The sequence below is a fragment of the Elgaria multicarinata genome, chromosome 7 (assembly GCF_023053635.1).
Source record: "Elgaria multicarinata webbii isolate HBS135686 ecotype San Diego chromosome 7, rElgMul1.1.pri, whole genome shotgun sequence".
NCBI lineage: Eukaryota > Metazoa > Chordata > Lepidosauria > Squamata > Anguidae > Elgaria > Elgaria multicarinata.
Window position 1 is genome coordinate 73,101,144 of NC_086177.1, and position 17,558 is coordinate 73,118,701.

Here is a 17,558-nt window from a genome sequence, read left to right on the forward strand (position 1 = left end):
GATTTTTGATCCATAGGCTTGCTGTATCTTAGAACATAAGAATGTCATTGTTATGATTCAACAAGGTAAATCTAGTCCAGCATTCTATTTATATCCGTATCCAGATGGATGCCTCTGGGAAACTCACAAGCAGGACAATGAAAGTGCTACCCTTTCCCTGTTTTGTCCTAGTAGTTGATATCCAAAGCTAAACTGTCTCTGCCAACAGAGGTTCAGTTTTCTTTTCATGGTTAGTTGCTGTTGATGCACCTGCATACCATAATCTATGCTAGATACATTAACTAGTATATTTTCCTTACCAATATAGGGCTTTCAGCTAGCAAGAAAAAATTAGCAATTCCATTTGAAGCTAGTCAAGGTTGCTCCCAGTTGCAGTTAGTAAACTGCAATGCATTCACAAAACCAAAATTTAGTTGAAGTGTCTGTATGTATTTAGCCCAAGGCTGCTGACCTTGAAGGTCGTGAAATCCAACTGCCAGTAAAAGTAGGACTGCCATTGTACTGTGCAGATAGGACATAGTAAGCTACTATGATCTGTTCAAGTTGGTTACCTTTGTTTTAAATATTTCCATGATGTCACAGAGGAATGACCTGCCTAGGATGTGTTATTTATTATCACATAATAATGTACATTATGAAGCTCAAAAGAGATTTTTGCCCCCAGTTGCATTGTCATGTGCCTTCACTTGAATAATTTTCATAAACTAGAACTCAGCTTGATGTCAAAACATGTTTTAAAATAAAATACATGGTTAACAGTTGCCTATCTTTGGAAGTACTCTGCATCTTCAACTTCATTGATTTGATAAGCACCTCATTCCTCTCCTCATTCATTTTGGCTATCTTCATCTCAAGATAACACCTTTCATACCAGAAAAAAATGTTGGAATTCCCCAACTTCTTTTTTTTAAAAAACAAATCACTGAAAATTGTACAATCTAATCATATACATGTTTACTCGGAAGAGATTCCCATTGAATTTAGTGGCGCTTACCTCTAAGTAAGGGTGCATAGGTTCAGATTTAGCCATCCATTTTGTGTTGCTATTTTGTCTAGCTTCCTTTCCTTCACAATTCAGGATTTCTTTAACGACTTTCAGAGAGCAAAGCTAGCCCTTCATCATAAAATGTGTTTTAAAAAGCAGATTTGGGCATCTAATGGAATAAATAAGTTCCATTCTGAAATTGACAAATGCTCTTTCTTTTCTTTTCTTTGCTAATGCAGCCTCAATTATCCAGGGACTCTTAATTTAAAAGGCGGCTAGCTTTCATAGCCTTTCTGCCTAATTGGCTGCCATTCCTATTGCTGGATTAAGGGGCAGTTAAATAGAATAAGGATGGTGCAGGAATTGGTGGAAAACACATTTGTGATTTCCATTATCTAGCTATAATATATGTCTGTTAAGATGTACCTTCATATTGGCAACAGCTGCTTGTATCACAGAAAAACGAGTCATTGCCATGCATAAGAACTGCCTAAGGGCTGGTTCATACATGAGTACACACCACATGCATTACTTGATGACTTCAGCTGAACTGGTTTGTTGAAAAATACTGTGTTAGTAGGGATGTGAGGAAATACTATATTTGTGGTGGTTGACTCATTCATACATACAAATCATCACTGCAGTCAGCAAATGTAGGCATACATATGTGAACCAGTCTGAAGAACTGTTTCAGATGTTGATCCCCAATGCCTTATGAAGGGACATATGAAATGGCCTTATCAAACCATTAGTCCATCCAACCTGATAACATTGTCTACTCTTACTGTCAGCAGGACTCCACGGTTTCAGGCAGAGGCTTTTCCCATCACCATTGAACCTGATCTCTCTCTTTTTAAGCTTGTGATGCCAGGGTTTGAGCCTTGGACTTTCTGCATGTAAAGTTATAGTCTGTCCTTGTTGGATATGTGCAAGTACCTTGTAGGAAAAAGGCTTGCACATACTTTATAGTAGACATGCATGTTCTGAAGCGCTTCTAGGGTTCTGACTGATGCATCTTCATGTGAAATAGGCCTATGTGATGGTTGTATGCAGCTTAAGAAATAGATGTTGAGATGCATAACTTAAAAATAATATTACAAGTGTATACAAGGCTACTACTACCATCATCCAGCTGGGTTGCTAATCCCAGGCCACTTTTCTTTAGAAATTCCTTTCTAAAGAAACTCATATTTTATAATTTATACTCATATTTTCCAATTTATATCAGAATGTATTCTTTCCTTCCTTCTCTTTCGTGATGCTGCATGAAGCTGGATAGCGTGAAGATGGGGAGGAATGGGAAAGCAAACTCCCTCTCTCGGATTGTATGGAAAAATAACATTTTCTGTCTTTGAATAAGTCTTGAGTATCCAGTCTCTCACATTTGTGCATCAATAGTTTGAATAGATCATATCTATGAACTGAATTATATTTTGCAGACTATGGCTTAAGCTTGCCTCTTGGGGAAGAATATGAACATAAAAAACACAAGCTGAAGGAAGAGCTTCGACAAGATTACAGACGTTACCTTTCTCAGGTAAAAGGCCTTATATCTGATTAATTTTCCAGTGCCAGTTTGCAAAGTAAAAGCATATTTAAACTGCTATTCATCAAGAACTGAGGGTACTAATGTCTAGAACTTGTTACTGCAGCTATTTATAGGGCCAACATGACAAGAACCCATGGAATGGACTTTCGGAAGAGGGTTTTAAATAGAGGGAGAGAACAAAGGGAATGAAAAATTGTTGGCATGAGGGAATGGATTAGAAAAGAGAACAATATAGACATGGGGGAAATGTGCAGACAAGGCTATAGCGTAAACAGTTATTCACACTCTAGACTTAGTTGTTATACATTGAAATACTGAAGACGTAGGATCTTTTAAACAAATGACAAGATGCAGAAAGAGACCAAATATGTCATATGTAGAGTGAGAAAAGCATAAGGGTGCAGGGTTGAACCCCATAGAGAGTGGAGGATAAAGAAAAGTTGTTGGAAAAGCAACTGGCGTTGTGTGGCTCAGGAGTGGACAAAATGTCTTAGAAGCTGAGGAAGTTGGAAGGACAGATTTGTTGATGTTAAATGTGGTAGGTCAAGGGGAATAGGACACTAATTCTAGTCTGAAATCTTGAAAAATAACAATTTTTGTGTACTGAAATATACAAAAAATAATATGGAGTAGATCAAAAGAAGAATATAGGTTGAAAAGTGAAGGCATCAGGTATACACCATATATCTGAAGTGTATAGGTGAAGGCTATAGGACAATGACAGGAAGGACAAGACAGGTCTAGAAATCAGTGATTCAAATTATGACCTTAATACACTTCAACAAATATTTATCTTTTGGAAAGATTTTAACAGTACTTTTCTGTGTGATAGTCTGTGTGATGGATAGGATACTGTAGTAATGATAATGAGCTAAACATATATAAAGAATTTTCAGTGATGATAGTTTCTTCCATTTAATGCCGATTTGGGGTAGTTCGTATTCTGTTTTCAATAGGTATTTAAAGGCCAGCAAAGTAAATGAATGGATTTCAGATATAGTCTTTAATGTACATACTTAGAATCTATATTTTTCAGAATTCAAAACTGTCTTTATGAAATAGTTTTAAATATGCACGTCACTTTGTGGGGAGGGAAAAGACTTAAAATCAAGTAGGTTTTGATAGAACGTTCTTTATGAGTAGTTTATTTTCCTAACTTTTAGGGTATGTCACAGGCAAAAAAGAAGGTAGGGTGCTTGCATCATATTACTCTTCAAATTAATATAACACTTTGCTTGATTCCAGTGTGCTAAGGAGAGGGAACCTGTCTTTGTGCTTTGCTGTGTTTTGTGGTTGCCTTGCTACTTTTCAGCTTCCTTATCACAAGATAAGCTATGCATTATTTTTATTAATGTCATCTTACCACACTGATTGTCTTCTCCTTTATATTTGATTTCACAACTGAATTGATATTTTCCATTAGCTTTAATAAGATGAATGTTTACTTGGCATGCTGATGTTGATGCCATTCGTTTGGGTTGATTTAAATTATTATTTTCACAACACCCTCACTAAATCATAGTTTATTGATATGCCCCATGTTGGGTTTTTTGTTTTGTTTTGTTTTGGATTTATCTATTTTCAGTAACTTGAAAGTTGTGGCTACGTATTATATGTTGGCATGTAGACTATGTAAATAAGGGTGCAATCCTATGTATGCTTTCAAGAGTATAAATCTCATTGAACACAATGGTATATTTCTGAGCAAACATGCATATGATTGTGCTGCATGATACTCAACTTGATGTTATCCCTCTTTATTAAATTGATTTATATTTTTAAAATAATTGAAGCATGAATGGTGTGGAAGAAGTACAGCATTTTCTCTGATACCTCAAATTATAGAATTCTTTAAAAGAAACAGCATGTTTTCTATTGCTGATCACTAATATATATTTGCAATAAAGTAACTGTGGTTTAGCTTTTTAAATATCCACTTTAGATTAAAATGAGTTGTGGAATAAAAAAGTACTGGTACACAGAAAGTACAAATCCTAGATCAGCACATTACTACTCAAGTCACTTCTGGCAGTTGCATGATGGTGTACTGACACATAGGTTGCTGTTCTCACAATAAGATGTATTTTTCTGGGGGTGGGGGGGAATGGGTTATGTGAATTAGCTCTGTGATAGAAATTATTTGAGAAGTGATATGAATAACTAGCTGAATCACCTAAGTGGCATTACCTAGTTCAGAACCTATTGAGTTATTAATTTTATTTTGTGTAGAAAAGATATCTTACATCTGGTGAAGTTGATCCATATACTCAGGGACTGTCTCTTCCTATTGGTGACAGGAGGTCTGCTAAGGTAGGTGCACAAAAACCCAATCAATATTGCATGATGTTTTGCTATGTAATATGCAGAACTTCCAGGACTGTGAAGACTAAAGCCTCCCTATGATGTACCTTAACCAGAAAATACAGTTCCATATTAATCTCTATATGGGTATATGCATGTGTAATTAGGGCAGTATGTTCACTGCTCTGGAATCTATTTTAGATATGGAGCAGTCTATAAATTTTGTAAATAAATGTTATGAAGGATAGCTGTCATATCCTACCCATTCAATATATATATATATGTGTGTGTGTGTGTGTGTGTGTGTTTATGTCTAACTCAAAGCAAGTGGTATGTTACCTTGATTCCATTCCAGAGGTTTCCCCTGTCCCCACGTCAGCCTGTGTGGTTTAGAACTTTATTTTATATTTAATTAATCTCTCTTCTGAATGACATCCTATTTTTGTTTTTTCTGAGTTGTTCTGTGATCTCCATATTTGATCCATGCAGTCTTGTTGTCTTACCTCCTTTTTCCCTTTCTTAAAAGTATCGATAGACCATCTTTCATCACAAAAGATAACAAGGCAGCTTATAAAATATGATCAATGAAATAAGCAGATAGCCAAAATTCAATAGGCTGGTACTAAAAACCACTATCTGGGAATGTCTACGTGAATAGATACGCTTTTACTAATCAGTGGAACACCTGCACTATAGGTACCTGTCGGATCTCTAAGGAGTGGTAATTCCACAATAAGCTGTTCATCACCGTCTTTCGCCTTTCTATACTTAGTAGATCTGGTGAGACCGCCAAATACTCCTCATAATGGAAAACCTCTTGTGATAATTGCATTGTGTCACACAGACATGTAGCAGAAACGACTAATACCACCATATTGAACATTTGAGGTGCAGCAGGGGCACACCATAGCTTCTCGTTATGTGTGAAGTCTGCAAGGGTGGATTGTTGGGGTGGTTGACAAGCCACCGACAACAAGCTTAAAACAGCCTGTGGTTTCTGGGTGGCTTGTCGACCACCCTAACAAGCCACCCTTCCTTGGTTCGTAAGTAGCAAGAAGCTACTGCTGTGGGGACTTGGACTGGCAATCTGGGACCTGTGGGCATTGCAACCCACTGTGGCTAATAAGCCATGGTGGGCTGCAGTGATTGTGCAAAGTGTATGCCTCTGTGGCAATTCAGAAACTTACCATTGTTCCTGACAGCTCTGAAGCTATTCCTATCAGAGCAAAATGGATTCTTGAGCCAAGGTGTCAGGTAATCCCAGTTAAGTCTATAGTCAACCTTACACATGCCAAAAAGCCAGCATGTCTGGAACTCCTCAGTAACACTCCTGATAGTGCTCCATGTTTAATCCATTAATTTGCACTATCTAGATTTTAGTTAAGCAAAGATGATAAACAAGCATGGTACCCAATAGTTGAGATGTTGTTGCTGCAATATAGCTTTTTTGGTTTCTTTTACAAACTGAGAGGGTAAGTCCTTTCCTCAATGGGCTTATAATCTAGAAAATGTTTGTTCAAGGCATGTAGTAGCCTTAAAGAGCTAATGTGCTTCTGTGTATAGTGTTAAGCTAGGACAGCCTTCCCCAACCTGATGCTCTCAAGATGTCTTGGACTGCACCCATCAGCCACAGCCAACATGGCCAACGGTCAGGAATTTTGGGAATTGTCATCCAAAACATCTGGAGGGCACCATGTTGCAGAAGGCTGAGCTAGGAGTTAGATCTGGGTTCATATCCATTCTGAGCCATATTCTTAAAACTACTCTAGATGTTATTTTCTCATTTCCTGGCTGCACCATCTAACAGAACTCATCATACGTCAGAGCCATTGCATAGCAAGTTACCTCGTTCCTGGCAGCAGCCGCCAGTTACATGGAAATGATCAAATAGTAACCTTTGAGGGACAACATTGCTCAATCTATTTCTCCTTATTAATTTTGTCTTTACTGTTAAACAAGGTAAAGATTATTTATTTAAATTATCACCTTCAAACACAAATGCCAAAACATATCTTTCTAATTCTCATTGAAAGGTTCTTAGACTCAGGTGCACTTTTACAGTTGTTCTGAAGAAAAATCTGAAGGTTTTTTTTTTTGCTTAAACTTAAGTCTCAAAGTTTCCATGGGTACCTTTTAACATTGAAAATAGTAATACACCATAGATGTAAAAAATGAAGCACTAATGAAAATATAAAGCCCTTTTGCAGTTTTGCTTCAATATAAGAGCCTTATATGCATGTCTAATAATCAAAGAGGATGTAGTCTGCCTGTCTGTACCATAGCACCAAGATCATGAAATGTACACACCTGAAACATGGCTTGCATACTAAGGGGACCATAGGGGTGTGTACCTCAGGGTTATTTTGGTTTTTTTTTAATGCATTAATTACTTTTAATTAATTTAAATGTGTCCATGTGGTTGAAGCCAGCAGTAACATCTTTAGAACATGGGGCAGACTTCCCCAACTAACACATAGCTTTGCAGTCTATACAGTTTGAAGCCAGGGGAGATTGGTAGGCTGAGGGACAGAATTATATGCCTCCCCTGTACCCCACCACCTCGAGGGAATGGAGTGGATAGAACCCTCCCTCAGGGGACTATAGGGGTGCACTATCACAGGGCCTGTTCTAGGGGTGCTTGTCAGGATAGACTTCTTCGGACAGGGCAGGCATAATTTGTCCAACTCTGACAGCTGTGTAAGTTTGCTTGAAGGCTTGGCTTATACTGTCATTTTTATATTTTTGATGGTTTAAAATTGTGTATACTTTTTAATGTTCACTGTTTTTAACTTTTGTAAACCGCCCAGAGAGCTTCGGCTATGGGGTGGTATATAAATTTAATACAATAAATAAATAAATTGGCTGTATCAAACTAAAAACCATTTTAACCCATGCAAAGCCAGATCTGTTAACTAGTTATTAATAAAACTTTGTAAATGGTATAAGAATCATCCTTTTATTATCATATTTCTGTGTTGTATAAAAACTCTTGTAGATCCAATACACTTTCCAATATCTGTTTTAGGACAGGTTAAGGCTTGAAAGAAACAAAGAGTACAATCAGTATCTCAGGGAAAAGGAAGAATGGAATGAAAGGTTAAGAAGAGCAGGAAAGAAACACACAGAGGTAAACCACATATTTTGTTCAATTTTATTAGAAGCAATGGGATGATATTTATGGTTAAGCTAAGGAAAGATATATTGGATGGTGAGCCTCAACTCTTTTTCTATTTGTGAACTGCCCAGAGAGCTTCGGCTATTGGGCGGTATAAAAATGTAATAAATAATAAATAAATAAATAAATAATAAATATTTGCAAGTTGAAATCCATTATTTAGACTGTAAATTCAGAGTTTTGTCAACAGGCACTTTATGGGAAGAATAATATGTATGGCTTGATGAAATGTAAAATTAATATAGTTTTTCCTTTGGGACTTTTATCTGAAAGAAGCTGCATGTGATGCATCCTTTAACTCTGTCCTTCTTGTTTCTTTTCTCTTTTCTCACCATCTTCCCATTGTGCCACCTTGCTTTTTCTCAATTTATTTATTAATTTGTTTTTAAGATTTCTAGACCTCCTGACACTCAGGGAAGTGGCTCCCAAGACAGTATACAAACATAAAACTACACAATATCAAAAACACATTCATTAAACAGAAAGGGATTAAAACAAAAAGCTCTTCAACCACGTAAAAAAAACTGTACCATCCAATTACACTACTAAAGGAAATGTCTGAGCAGACAGAAATATCTTAGCCTGTTGCCAAAATTAATACAACATTGGCACCAGTCAGATCTCCTTTGGGGGGACATTACAAAGTTGTATAATTAAAACTGAAATGAGTAAATGTATTTTTTTTTGTTTTAATTAGCTTTTAAAATATTTGTCTTTGTATTAACAGCATGACACAGACAAGCACCAAAAGGGCATTGTTGTTACCAACATCCAGTCGGCATTACATACTCCAAATTTATCTCCAAGAAGAGATGAAGAATCCTTCAAGAAAGATGCTTGTACATCTACAGACACATATGAAATGCTCTCAAATAGGAGACAACTGCTAGATCAACATCACAAACCAGATAATGAAATTGGATGTGGGGACAGCATATTGTACAAAAAACTTGATGAAAAATTGAACATTTCCAACAGAAAGCACCAAAGGCCAGATGGTAAACCTGATATCTCTACTAGAAGGCACCCCAGGTTTGATGAGGATTATGAACCTGAAATAAATGATGAAATGGATCCCAGGTTTCGATATGAAAGCGATTATGATAAAAAGCCATTGCGAGTCTTTCATGCTCAAAGGTAACTTTAACTTCCTTATTATTGGCTTTAAACTTAATTGATAGTGGTGACAATCTCTGGTGCTTCATTTCAACTACCCAGTGTAGCTCCAACCATCATAATTTGGGTGCCAGCCTTAGGGCCAAACTAGACATGCCAATAAACATGTCATTAGCAACTGTATAGATGATGGTGATGATAATAATAAATAGGCATGGGAGCTCAATTTTTGTTGGGACCACAGCTTACGTGGAGGGGAAGTTTAATCCTCTCCCCTGGCCCCTAAGCTGCTGTTAGACCTGGAAGGAAAGCTCCCATTGGTGTTAATAACAACCCAATTTCCTATTAATTAAAAACAAAAACAAAACAGATGTGGTTGCCACTGATTCATTTAGCATTATATGTAGTTTGGCCTTTACATTCAGCCCCCAGACCTCCCTGGTAACACTAGATTTAGCTGTCAGGGCCAAAAAGGTTGTGCACCCTGCTTTACTTTGATGAAATGAGAAATGGTTCCCATTGGATGGCAAATTGCAACAACCATTTCCAGTCTAGAATGAAATATTTTGTTACACCATACTTATTACATATTCGTACCCTGGGTACAGTTATGCAGGAGCTGTGAAAGTGTGGGGGAAAGTATACAGACAGTTGAATGTACATCCAATGCACATCAGTCCTTGAGTCCATAAACCTCTCACTCTGGTTCCTAGCCTTTTTGCTCCAGGTTCTAAGAACTGTGGGACCGCTGTGGGCCATGCAGTCAGAATTATAGGGAGTCTCAATAGGTTTAAAAGAACGTTGGTCCTTGGTCCCAAACACCCCCTCAGTCCCAGCATGCTTAGCAAACAGGTGTTAAAAAACTCTTTCTGGCAATTCCCAACCCCTTGACTTTACCAGCTTTTCAGGCTTTTTTAAGCAGTATTTTCAGTCCCATGGAGTTAAAACGAAAAACACTTTCCCTTGGATAAGAACCTGCATTGCCAAAATATATGGTATTTTGAAAACATAGAAGTACATAGGAATTACACAGAGGCCTTAATATAAGAGATTTTACTAAAATTGTTGTTCGTTACAGCAATTGCAAGAACATTTTAACATGCCTTCATTTCCTTCAGTCTTTTTGGCTAGTCCTATGTAAATGTATTGGCTGGATTGATGCCAGTTATAAATTAAAAATGGGGACCAGTAAGTTATAAACAAATGGATTCCTTTTTAATATTGCATTTGCTTTCTTACTTAAGGTACAGCAAAGTGGGGAACCTCCAGCCTGCTGGTTGGATCTGATCCAAGGGGGTTCAGTGTCCAGCCTGCCAGCTTTTCCCTCATGGTCCATCCAATGCTCAGGGCAAGAGAAAGGCAACTTTTCTGTAGCTAGCACTCATCAAGGAAAGACAGTCCCTGTCTCCGTGCAGAATAGTCAGGCACCAATAGCCTCGTGTCTATCTTTGCATGGAGAAAGGGGTCCAATAATATCAGGGGACAAGAGGGGCAGGGTTTGGGGAGGAAGGGACCTTCCTCATGATGTCCAGCTCCCAGGGCACCCCAAGAGGCAATCCAGCCCCCAGGGGGCAGAGCAGTTCCCCATTTTTGCTCTACAGTGTGGTTGGGGAGTATGTTTATCCTTGGGAATCACAACAGAAACTTTTGCCAGCACATATTCTGACTTCTCTCTGATCCTGAGGGATACAAATTTAAATTAATGCTGAGATTCTTTATATTCAAACAGTAACTTGTAGGTTGCATAAGGCAAACTTTTGGCAGAAATTACATTTCCCTGCTCCCCTAGTGTTTGAAATTTTTTGTTTTCGTCGGCTTACTTTTCACTTCTTTCATGACAGAAGTCCTACTAATGAACAGGCACAGTCTGCTGCTGGTAGTGTTCCATATGCAACAGGACTGATAATTGGTATGTATGGGAAATTTACTATCTGAAAAAAATGTGTTTGGGTAACTACTATAATATTGAATACCTTTTATATGGCTTTTAGGTAAATAACTTATAAAGGCTAGATATTTTAAAAACACTAGATTTCAAACTTAGAAGAAGCATTTCTCCTACCTCCTGCCCCGGAAATAGTGTGATATGTTTCACATAAAGCTGAAGAAAAACTACAGTGTTCTAGCACTTTAGTCAGCTGGTGTTTCTGAAATAGGTCACTTGAAGAAAAATATATAATTTAAGGACCAAACTAGATGAGATGTTGGAGATTTGTGATTAGATTTCCTGCACCTTGTCTTGTCTGGCTTAGATCCATTTTCCTGGTGAAACGTAATTCCATTATACTGCAATTGTTTCAGTCTGACAATTGTTCAGCTGCTCCTCTGCTCTTGTCACTAACATAAATAATGGTTTGGTTATAAACTACTGAGAGAAATATCCTTTTCCTCTTGATTTCTGTAGGATTTGTAGATATCCACTTTTGTCTGGATTGCACTCTAGGTAGTAAGAGCTTTAGGCCAGCATCATTACCAAAGAAGAGAGCAGGGAATGAATTTTAGAATATATATTACCTTGAAAGTAGTGCTGGGCTTGGCATGGTGGGAGTGGCGAAATTATGTAAGAAGGAGTATCTATGGCATAACTGTAGCTGGAATTGTAAAATGCTAGAAGAGAAAGTTGTGCTTATTTATGTTCCTATTTTTAGGAGGTCAAGATAAAGAACTTATTCAGAGAAGGAAAGAACAATATAGGCAAGATTTAATGGACCAAATTGCTGAGCAACAGAGAAATAAGAGACGGTAAAAGAAGGCTTTTTGGACAAATAATCATTTTTTGTTAGAGAATGACTAGTAATGAGAGCTTTGTGAGACATATGAAAGGGAAATCTCTTTACTACCAACATCATGGAATAATGTTATTTACATCGTAATTTTGGACATTCTCTTTTCTTCTGAACTGCACTCTAACCTTTGAACACAATTTAGGGAACTGCACACATGGTTCTAAACATATCTAATAGAGCACTGGATGAGTTCCTTAAGCAGTAACCTCTGTGGCATAGCAAATTTCTTTTGAAACTTACAAAAACAGCATATGACATGACATAGGAATCTAGCATTTTAATAAAAATTTAAAAAGTAATCAGTTTCATAGGCATAAGCCTTTCAGCACACTTGAAGAAGCTTGTTGGATCAACACCTTTAGAACTCTTTGGCATGTTTTCCTACAGGCTTGGTGTCTCTAGTGTTTTACATATATGGTTTGTAACCAGGTTTTCTCAGACAAAAGGGTGCAAAAAGTTTGGAATACAGATGAAGGGGTGATAACCTTTTTGTTTGCCAATGTTTTGCCAACTAATGTTTTTGTTTCTCAAAAATTAGAAATGGGTTCTTTTTGTAGAGCAATGGTGATTGGCAATGAATTGTTTACTATTATAGATTTTATGTATGCATTTTGATTTCTATGACAGCTACTTTTTTAAATTTGCTGAAGATTAATGAAATAATTAAATTGAAATGGATTCTGCATTAATAATTTTGTCTACAAATGGTAATGGAATATGACTTTGAGGATTTGTTTTAATGATATGGCACAGTTGTAAGAGATGTGGAACATAATGTGGGCTTGTATGTTACCTCTCCAGCCCACTTTCTCTTTTTTGCAAATCTGTTCTTCTAGCCATGATTTGCTCTAACCATTATGTAGCATTACACTTGCATTTGTGCTAATAGATGGTTAGCTTGAAACCAGGGTTTGAAGCGGGTGTCAAACTCTGGTTTATTTATTTAAAATCTTTTTATTCCACTTCTCAGCCAGAAATGCTGCCAGAGTGGCTTACATAAAATCAGTAAAACAAACTAGTTCTGCCAGCAGGCTTCCAATTTGAAAAGACACGACACACAAGGAAAAAGGGATGGGTACGGAGAAGGAAAAAATTAAGCAGTCTTTCAGCAGTGCTAGTGGAATGGCCCTGCTTCCCCTCACATCTCCCTCTGTCCAGCCTGCTGGTTATGAGAACAATCCTGGTTAACGCTGTTTGAAATGTAAGGCTAACCATGAGAAAGACTAGTGCATATGTAATGCTCCCAATGTTATATAAAGCAGGTTTTTGAAGAAATTAATGCCATTTGAACCACTATTAGGAAAATATTATTACATTTAAGCACCTTTGGCCATGCTGGCTAGGGCTGATGGGAGTTGAAGTCCAACCACTTTAGATAGCTACAGGTTCACCACCCCTGGGATGGTGTTTAATTCGGACAAGGAAAGTCTGAGATCAAATCCCTGCTCAGGCCTGAAACTCACTGAGTGGCTTTGGGCAAATAATTATCTCTCAGGCTAACCTAACTCACAGGGTTGTTGTGAGGATAAAATGAGACAATCTCTTGTATGCTACTCTGTGTTCTTTGGAGAAAGCATGGGATACAAGTGTTAGGAAGAATATCTCTGTGCTAATCTTTTGTGTATGTGTGTCTATTCTCTTCAATAGTGAAAAGGAACTTGCGCTCCCAGTTGCTGTATCTGGAGCTGTAGACCCTGAGAAAAAGGTGAGTGACTTTTAGAGTTTGTCTCTTTTCATGTTTGGCAGTTAAAATGTCTCGGATACATTTTGAAAAGGGCTAATAAATGCCTGCAAATGTTGCTACTTCGGATGCTTGTAGGGAAATGCTAGTAGTGTCGTTGCCAAGACTCGTTACTTATTCCCATCCTCCTGCTTCAATTTTATTGTTGAGGATTGTTTTTTTATGTGCAATAAGATACTTCCTCTTCTATTTCATTGTTCAAATACCATTTAGCTGGAAATGGAGATAGGTTGCAATATAGGAGAGTGTTTCTATAATTCAACAGAATAATGTAGCTATAGCATTATAAAGTACAGGACTGATAATGTCTATAGAGAAGCAAGGTTAGGCTTATGCCTCAGAGAGGTGGGGTGGCTTTTTAAAGCCCTCATTCCCTTTGAAGTATATGTACATATTTCTGGCCCATGTATCTCAGCAATCTTGTTTATACTTCAGGTTGTACCTCCAAAATCCAAACAGGCAATTTTTCACAGCAGATATTCCCCTTCTTCTTTTCATTATGTCTAAACAGTTATTCACTTGTTGTAGAATGACTAGGCCTAGAATCACCATAGCATTCAGGGGGAAGGTGCTTATAGAAATAGTTGTCTGTACGCAGCCTTAAAGAACCAATTTTTGAAATGTTGGCATAACCAGCATGAGACCCACTGAAGTGGGTCAGACGTAAAGGGAAACTATGGTTTCTTGCTATGTGCATGAGACTGTGCAAGCCTTAGTCTCATGTGCTTCCCCCTCTTCCATGGCCATGAGTAGTTGATCAGAAGGCTTTTTGTTTACACTTCTAAAGTAACCATAGTTCTCCATGATGTCCATACTTTGGAATGGTGGTTTATTTAAACTGTGGTTTGTTTGAACAAACCAGGATCAGTCTCCTTTTGCTCAATAATGTCTTTTCAGAAAGCTTGGAGGTGGTGAGATCTTGGTGACTATGGGCAGTTTTTGGTGCTCTGAGCTCACATCTACAACTGCGTAGGAAGGGAGGGTTGTTCATCCTCAAAATATATTTAGTCAGTTGGTTTTTATGTTTCATGAATGTCAATGTCTGCCAGAACTTTAAACCAAAAAGTAATAAAATCTTGCTGTGCAGCAGTTGGATTCCTTGGATGCTAAGAACCATTCCTGTTACTGCATGGAGCACCCAGCCTCAACTTGTGCATATAAATGCCAGAGCTCCAAAGCAGCTTCATTTTCACTGATGGCATTTTCTCTGATGATTTGAGGGCTCTTGTACTCAAGTTTGTTTCCTAGGCTTTGACATAAAAATGAAATGCATCTGTGTATCTGTGTGTGTTTGGTCAACTAACTAATTGGGGCAAAAAAAGGAAGAAGACCATGTGGGTAAGGAGAGTTAATGTTCTAGGTACCCCACACTGTATGTCAAGAAGGCTTTATATGGGTCTTTCCAGATGCTGTGGTTTTCCCAGGGTTGATGTTGCAGCTGTAACTGAACCAGATAAATCTTTCCTCCTAAAGTGCCCCTGTTTCTCTTAAGATCCTGTTTCCCAGCAATTGGACTAGTAACTCTAGCTGCTGTGAAACAGAAGTTTAAATATCCAATAAATGTTGCTCTTGCATATTTGTTTCTGTGCGGAAGATGGCATAAATGTGTCATGGGCACTTATTGGATGGTGCTGCATTACATCATCACCAAGTGCATTGGTAATCCCTCCACTGTCCTTCATGCCATTATGAAGTGGAAGCTGTGGTTCCCTGCCCCCCATAAGAAACAGGCTGCCCTCTCCTATCTCAGGAAGAATAGCCACAGATTCTTCCGGTATATTGGATCAATGCATATTCGTTCCTTGGGCTAATGCTAATAATGAGCTAATGGTATCTTTTTGGGGGAAGGCTAAGTGCCTGCAAAGGTCCTGTATTGTCAGTCATCGTTTCTATATGATCAAGAGGCCAAGGACCTGAATCTCCTTGCACATAGGAGGTACTGTGGTTGCTCTGGGGAATTTGTTGCAGTGAGACACATGGTGGAACAGGCAGTCTCAAAATAGGTTAGAAAAAGGGGCTAATGGATGGGTGCAGTTAAGGGGGAAATTAAATTGGAGCTTGTTTAAGCATCAGCACTGTATTAGGAGACTGAAATCTGATAGTAAAAGTAATTAAATAAATTAGGGAAAGTACTGTTTCCTAGGCTTTTCTTCTGGTGTAACAGCAGTCTTGGTTAAAGCCAGGAACAGATATAATTGAGAATACCAAATACATTTAACTGGGCCTCTGATTGAGATGCTGAGTATACAGAATATTTGTAGCTCTGCAGCTCAATGGAATTTAGCAGACAAGCTAAAGAATAATGATTAGATACTTGATGACAGGGATTCAAAGGGGCTTATTTGCTTATGCATCCATTCTCCCTATTGCTGGTCCCCAAACTCCACCAAGTCTAAAAAGCAGTTTTGAAAAACTCTTGTACATACAGTCCAAGCCTTATATGACTACTCAGAAGCCCCATTGAGTACAAAGGGGCATGCTCTCAGATAGGTGTATGTGGAATTGTATCCTGAATTGCCACAGTGGGGAGAACTGCTGGCACTGAGGATCCCCATCGGATCCTAGCTGAAGTACACTTCAAGTCATTCCGTTAGAGAACAACTCTAATTGTATTGACTAGAACCGTTTAACTTTAAAAATGTATTAGAAATTCAGTGCAGTGCACTTTTCTTTGTGCATCTGAATTGTGAGTTCTGTAGTTGTAAGTACTAATTTTATTGTACATACTGTCTTGCAGCTAAGTGAAGAAAAGGTAAAACATTTCAACATATTGCTATTTTGTCAACAACTGTTCTACCAAGATGGGTATTTAGTACCCATTTTGGCATGTAGGTTCCAGAGCTATCAACGTTTTACTGGCCATCAGCGCAATGAATGATGCAATAAAAACTGATATAGAAATGCAAAAAGTTAACCTATCTTTACGAAAATCTGGGAGGCCTCCCACATTGTATTAATGTTTGTGTCAGTTTTAAAAACGCTGAATACTAAGATACATAGTAGCTGTCAGGAAAGTCATCAGATAGGATAGTTTTGAAACCTGCATGCTTTTGGGATTAAGTGCATGGTACCACTTCTCTTTTTTCTGTAGTCTCTTTCAACTAGCAATAAACATTTTTATTTACCAGATTTATAGTACGTATTTCATTGCATTTTTAACAGAAAACTTAAAAAAAAAAACACTTTAATATCATCTAAACCAATAAAATGGATCTAACATGCATCAAGTTTTCTTCTTGTTTGCTAATGTTTTAGAAATGTTTATTGGGCATGTTTCAGTTTTATTCTCTTTCAGAATAAATACTAAAGAATGTTCTTCTTTGAAATCAGCCTTTCCCAATTTTTTTAAGATTTAACAAGAGTGCTGACAATAGAGTTGAAATAATTTTCTTTATTACTAGCATGTTCTACTAAATATTAGCATGGCAATTATGTTGTAGAAAATCATTGACAGTAGATTTAATGTGTTGGTTTTTTTAAAAAATCTATATTTTTATTGGAGTGCACTGCTATTTGAAAGTATTATTCTCTGTTTGATGTGTCAGAGGCATCTTCCAGAAGGGAGCTGGCTCCTCCTAATACCTAGAAAGATAAGGCTCCTGTGACTGTGAGATTCCTTCCCAGTTCTTTCCCTGCCTTTGTCCAGGACAGAGCTTCAGCTTCTTTCTTACAGCCTTTAATCTCTTCCTCTCATTGATCATATCTAAACCTTACCTGTCCTTCCTTCATTGTTTAATTCTTCTGCGTTTTTCACGCAAAAACTGAATTGAGCTGTCTTTGTAGATATATAGTCAAGCATATAAGTTGATTAAATAATAAGAAAAAACCTTTCCTTGTTTTTGCTGTTGCCTCTCCTCTCTTCCTCCAAGCTATGGCTCCAACGGGAGACAGCACTGCTGGAAAAC

The 17,558-nt window shown here is 37.7% G+C and overlaps 1 protein-coding gene across 7 annotated transcripts in view; it reads left to right on the forward strand.

Annotated features, from left to right (window-relative positions):
- The window catches only part of CSPP1 (centrosome and spindle pole associated protein 1), a 66,409-nt gene that overhangs the window by 13,425 nt on the left and 35,426 nt on the right, over positions 1–17,558 (forward strand). For 4 of the 7 annotated variants that reach the window (XR_010025671.1, XM_063130808.1, XM_063130809.1 and 1 more), the window contains exons 4-11: positions 2,425–2,522; positions 3,698–3,721; positions 4,764–4,844; positions 7,861–7,962; positions 8,738–9,147; positions 10,968–11,035; positions 11,775–11,868; positions 13,560–13,617. Coding sequence is in view for 6 of the 7 variants with exons in the window: in XM_063130808.1 (XP_062986878.1) it covers positions 2,425–2,522; positions 3,698–3,721; positions 4,764–4,844; positions 7,861–7,962; positions 8,738–9,147; positions 10,968–11,035; positions 11,775–11,868; positions 13,560–13,617 (935 nt within the window). In the remaining variant the exon portion in view is untranslated. Of the gene's footprint in view, positions 1–2,424; positions 2,523–3,697; positions 3,722–4,763; positions 4,845–7,860; positions 7,963–8,737; positions 9,148–10,967; positions 11,036–11,774; positions 11,869–13,559; positions 13,618–17,558 lie in introns of those variants that run through there. The other 3 variants (XM_063130810.1, XM_063130813.1, XM_063130812.1) reach the window with 3 other exon arrangements.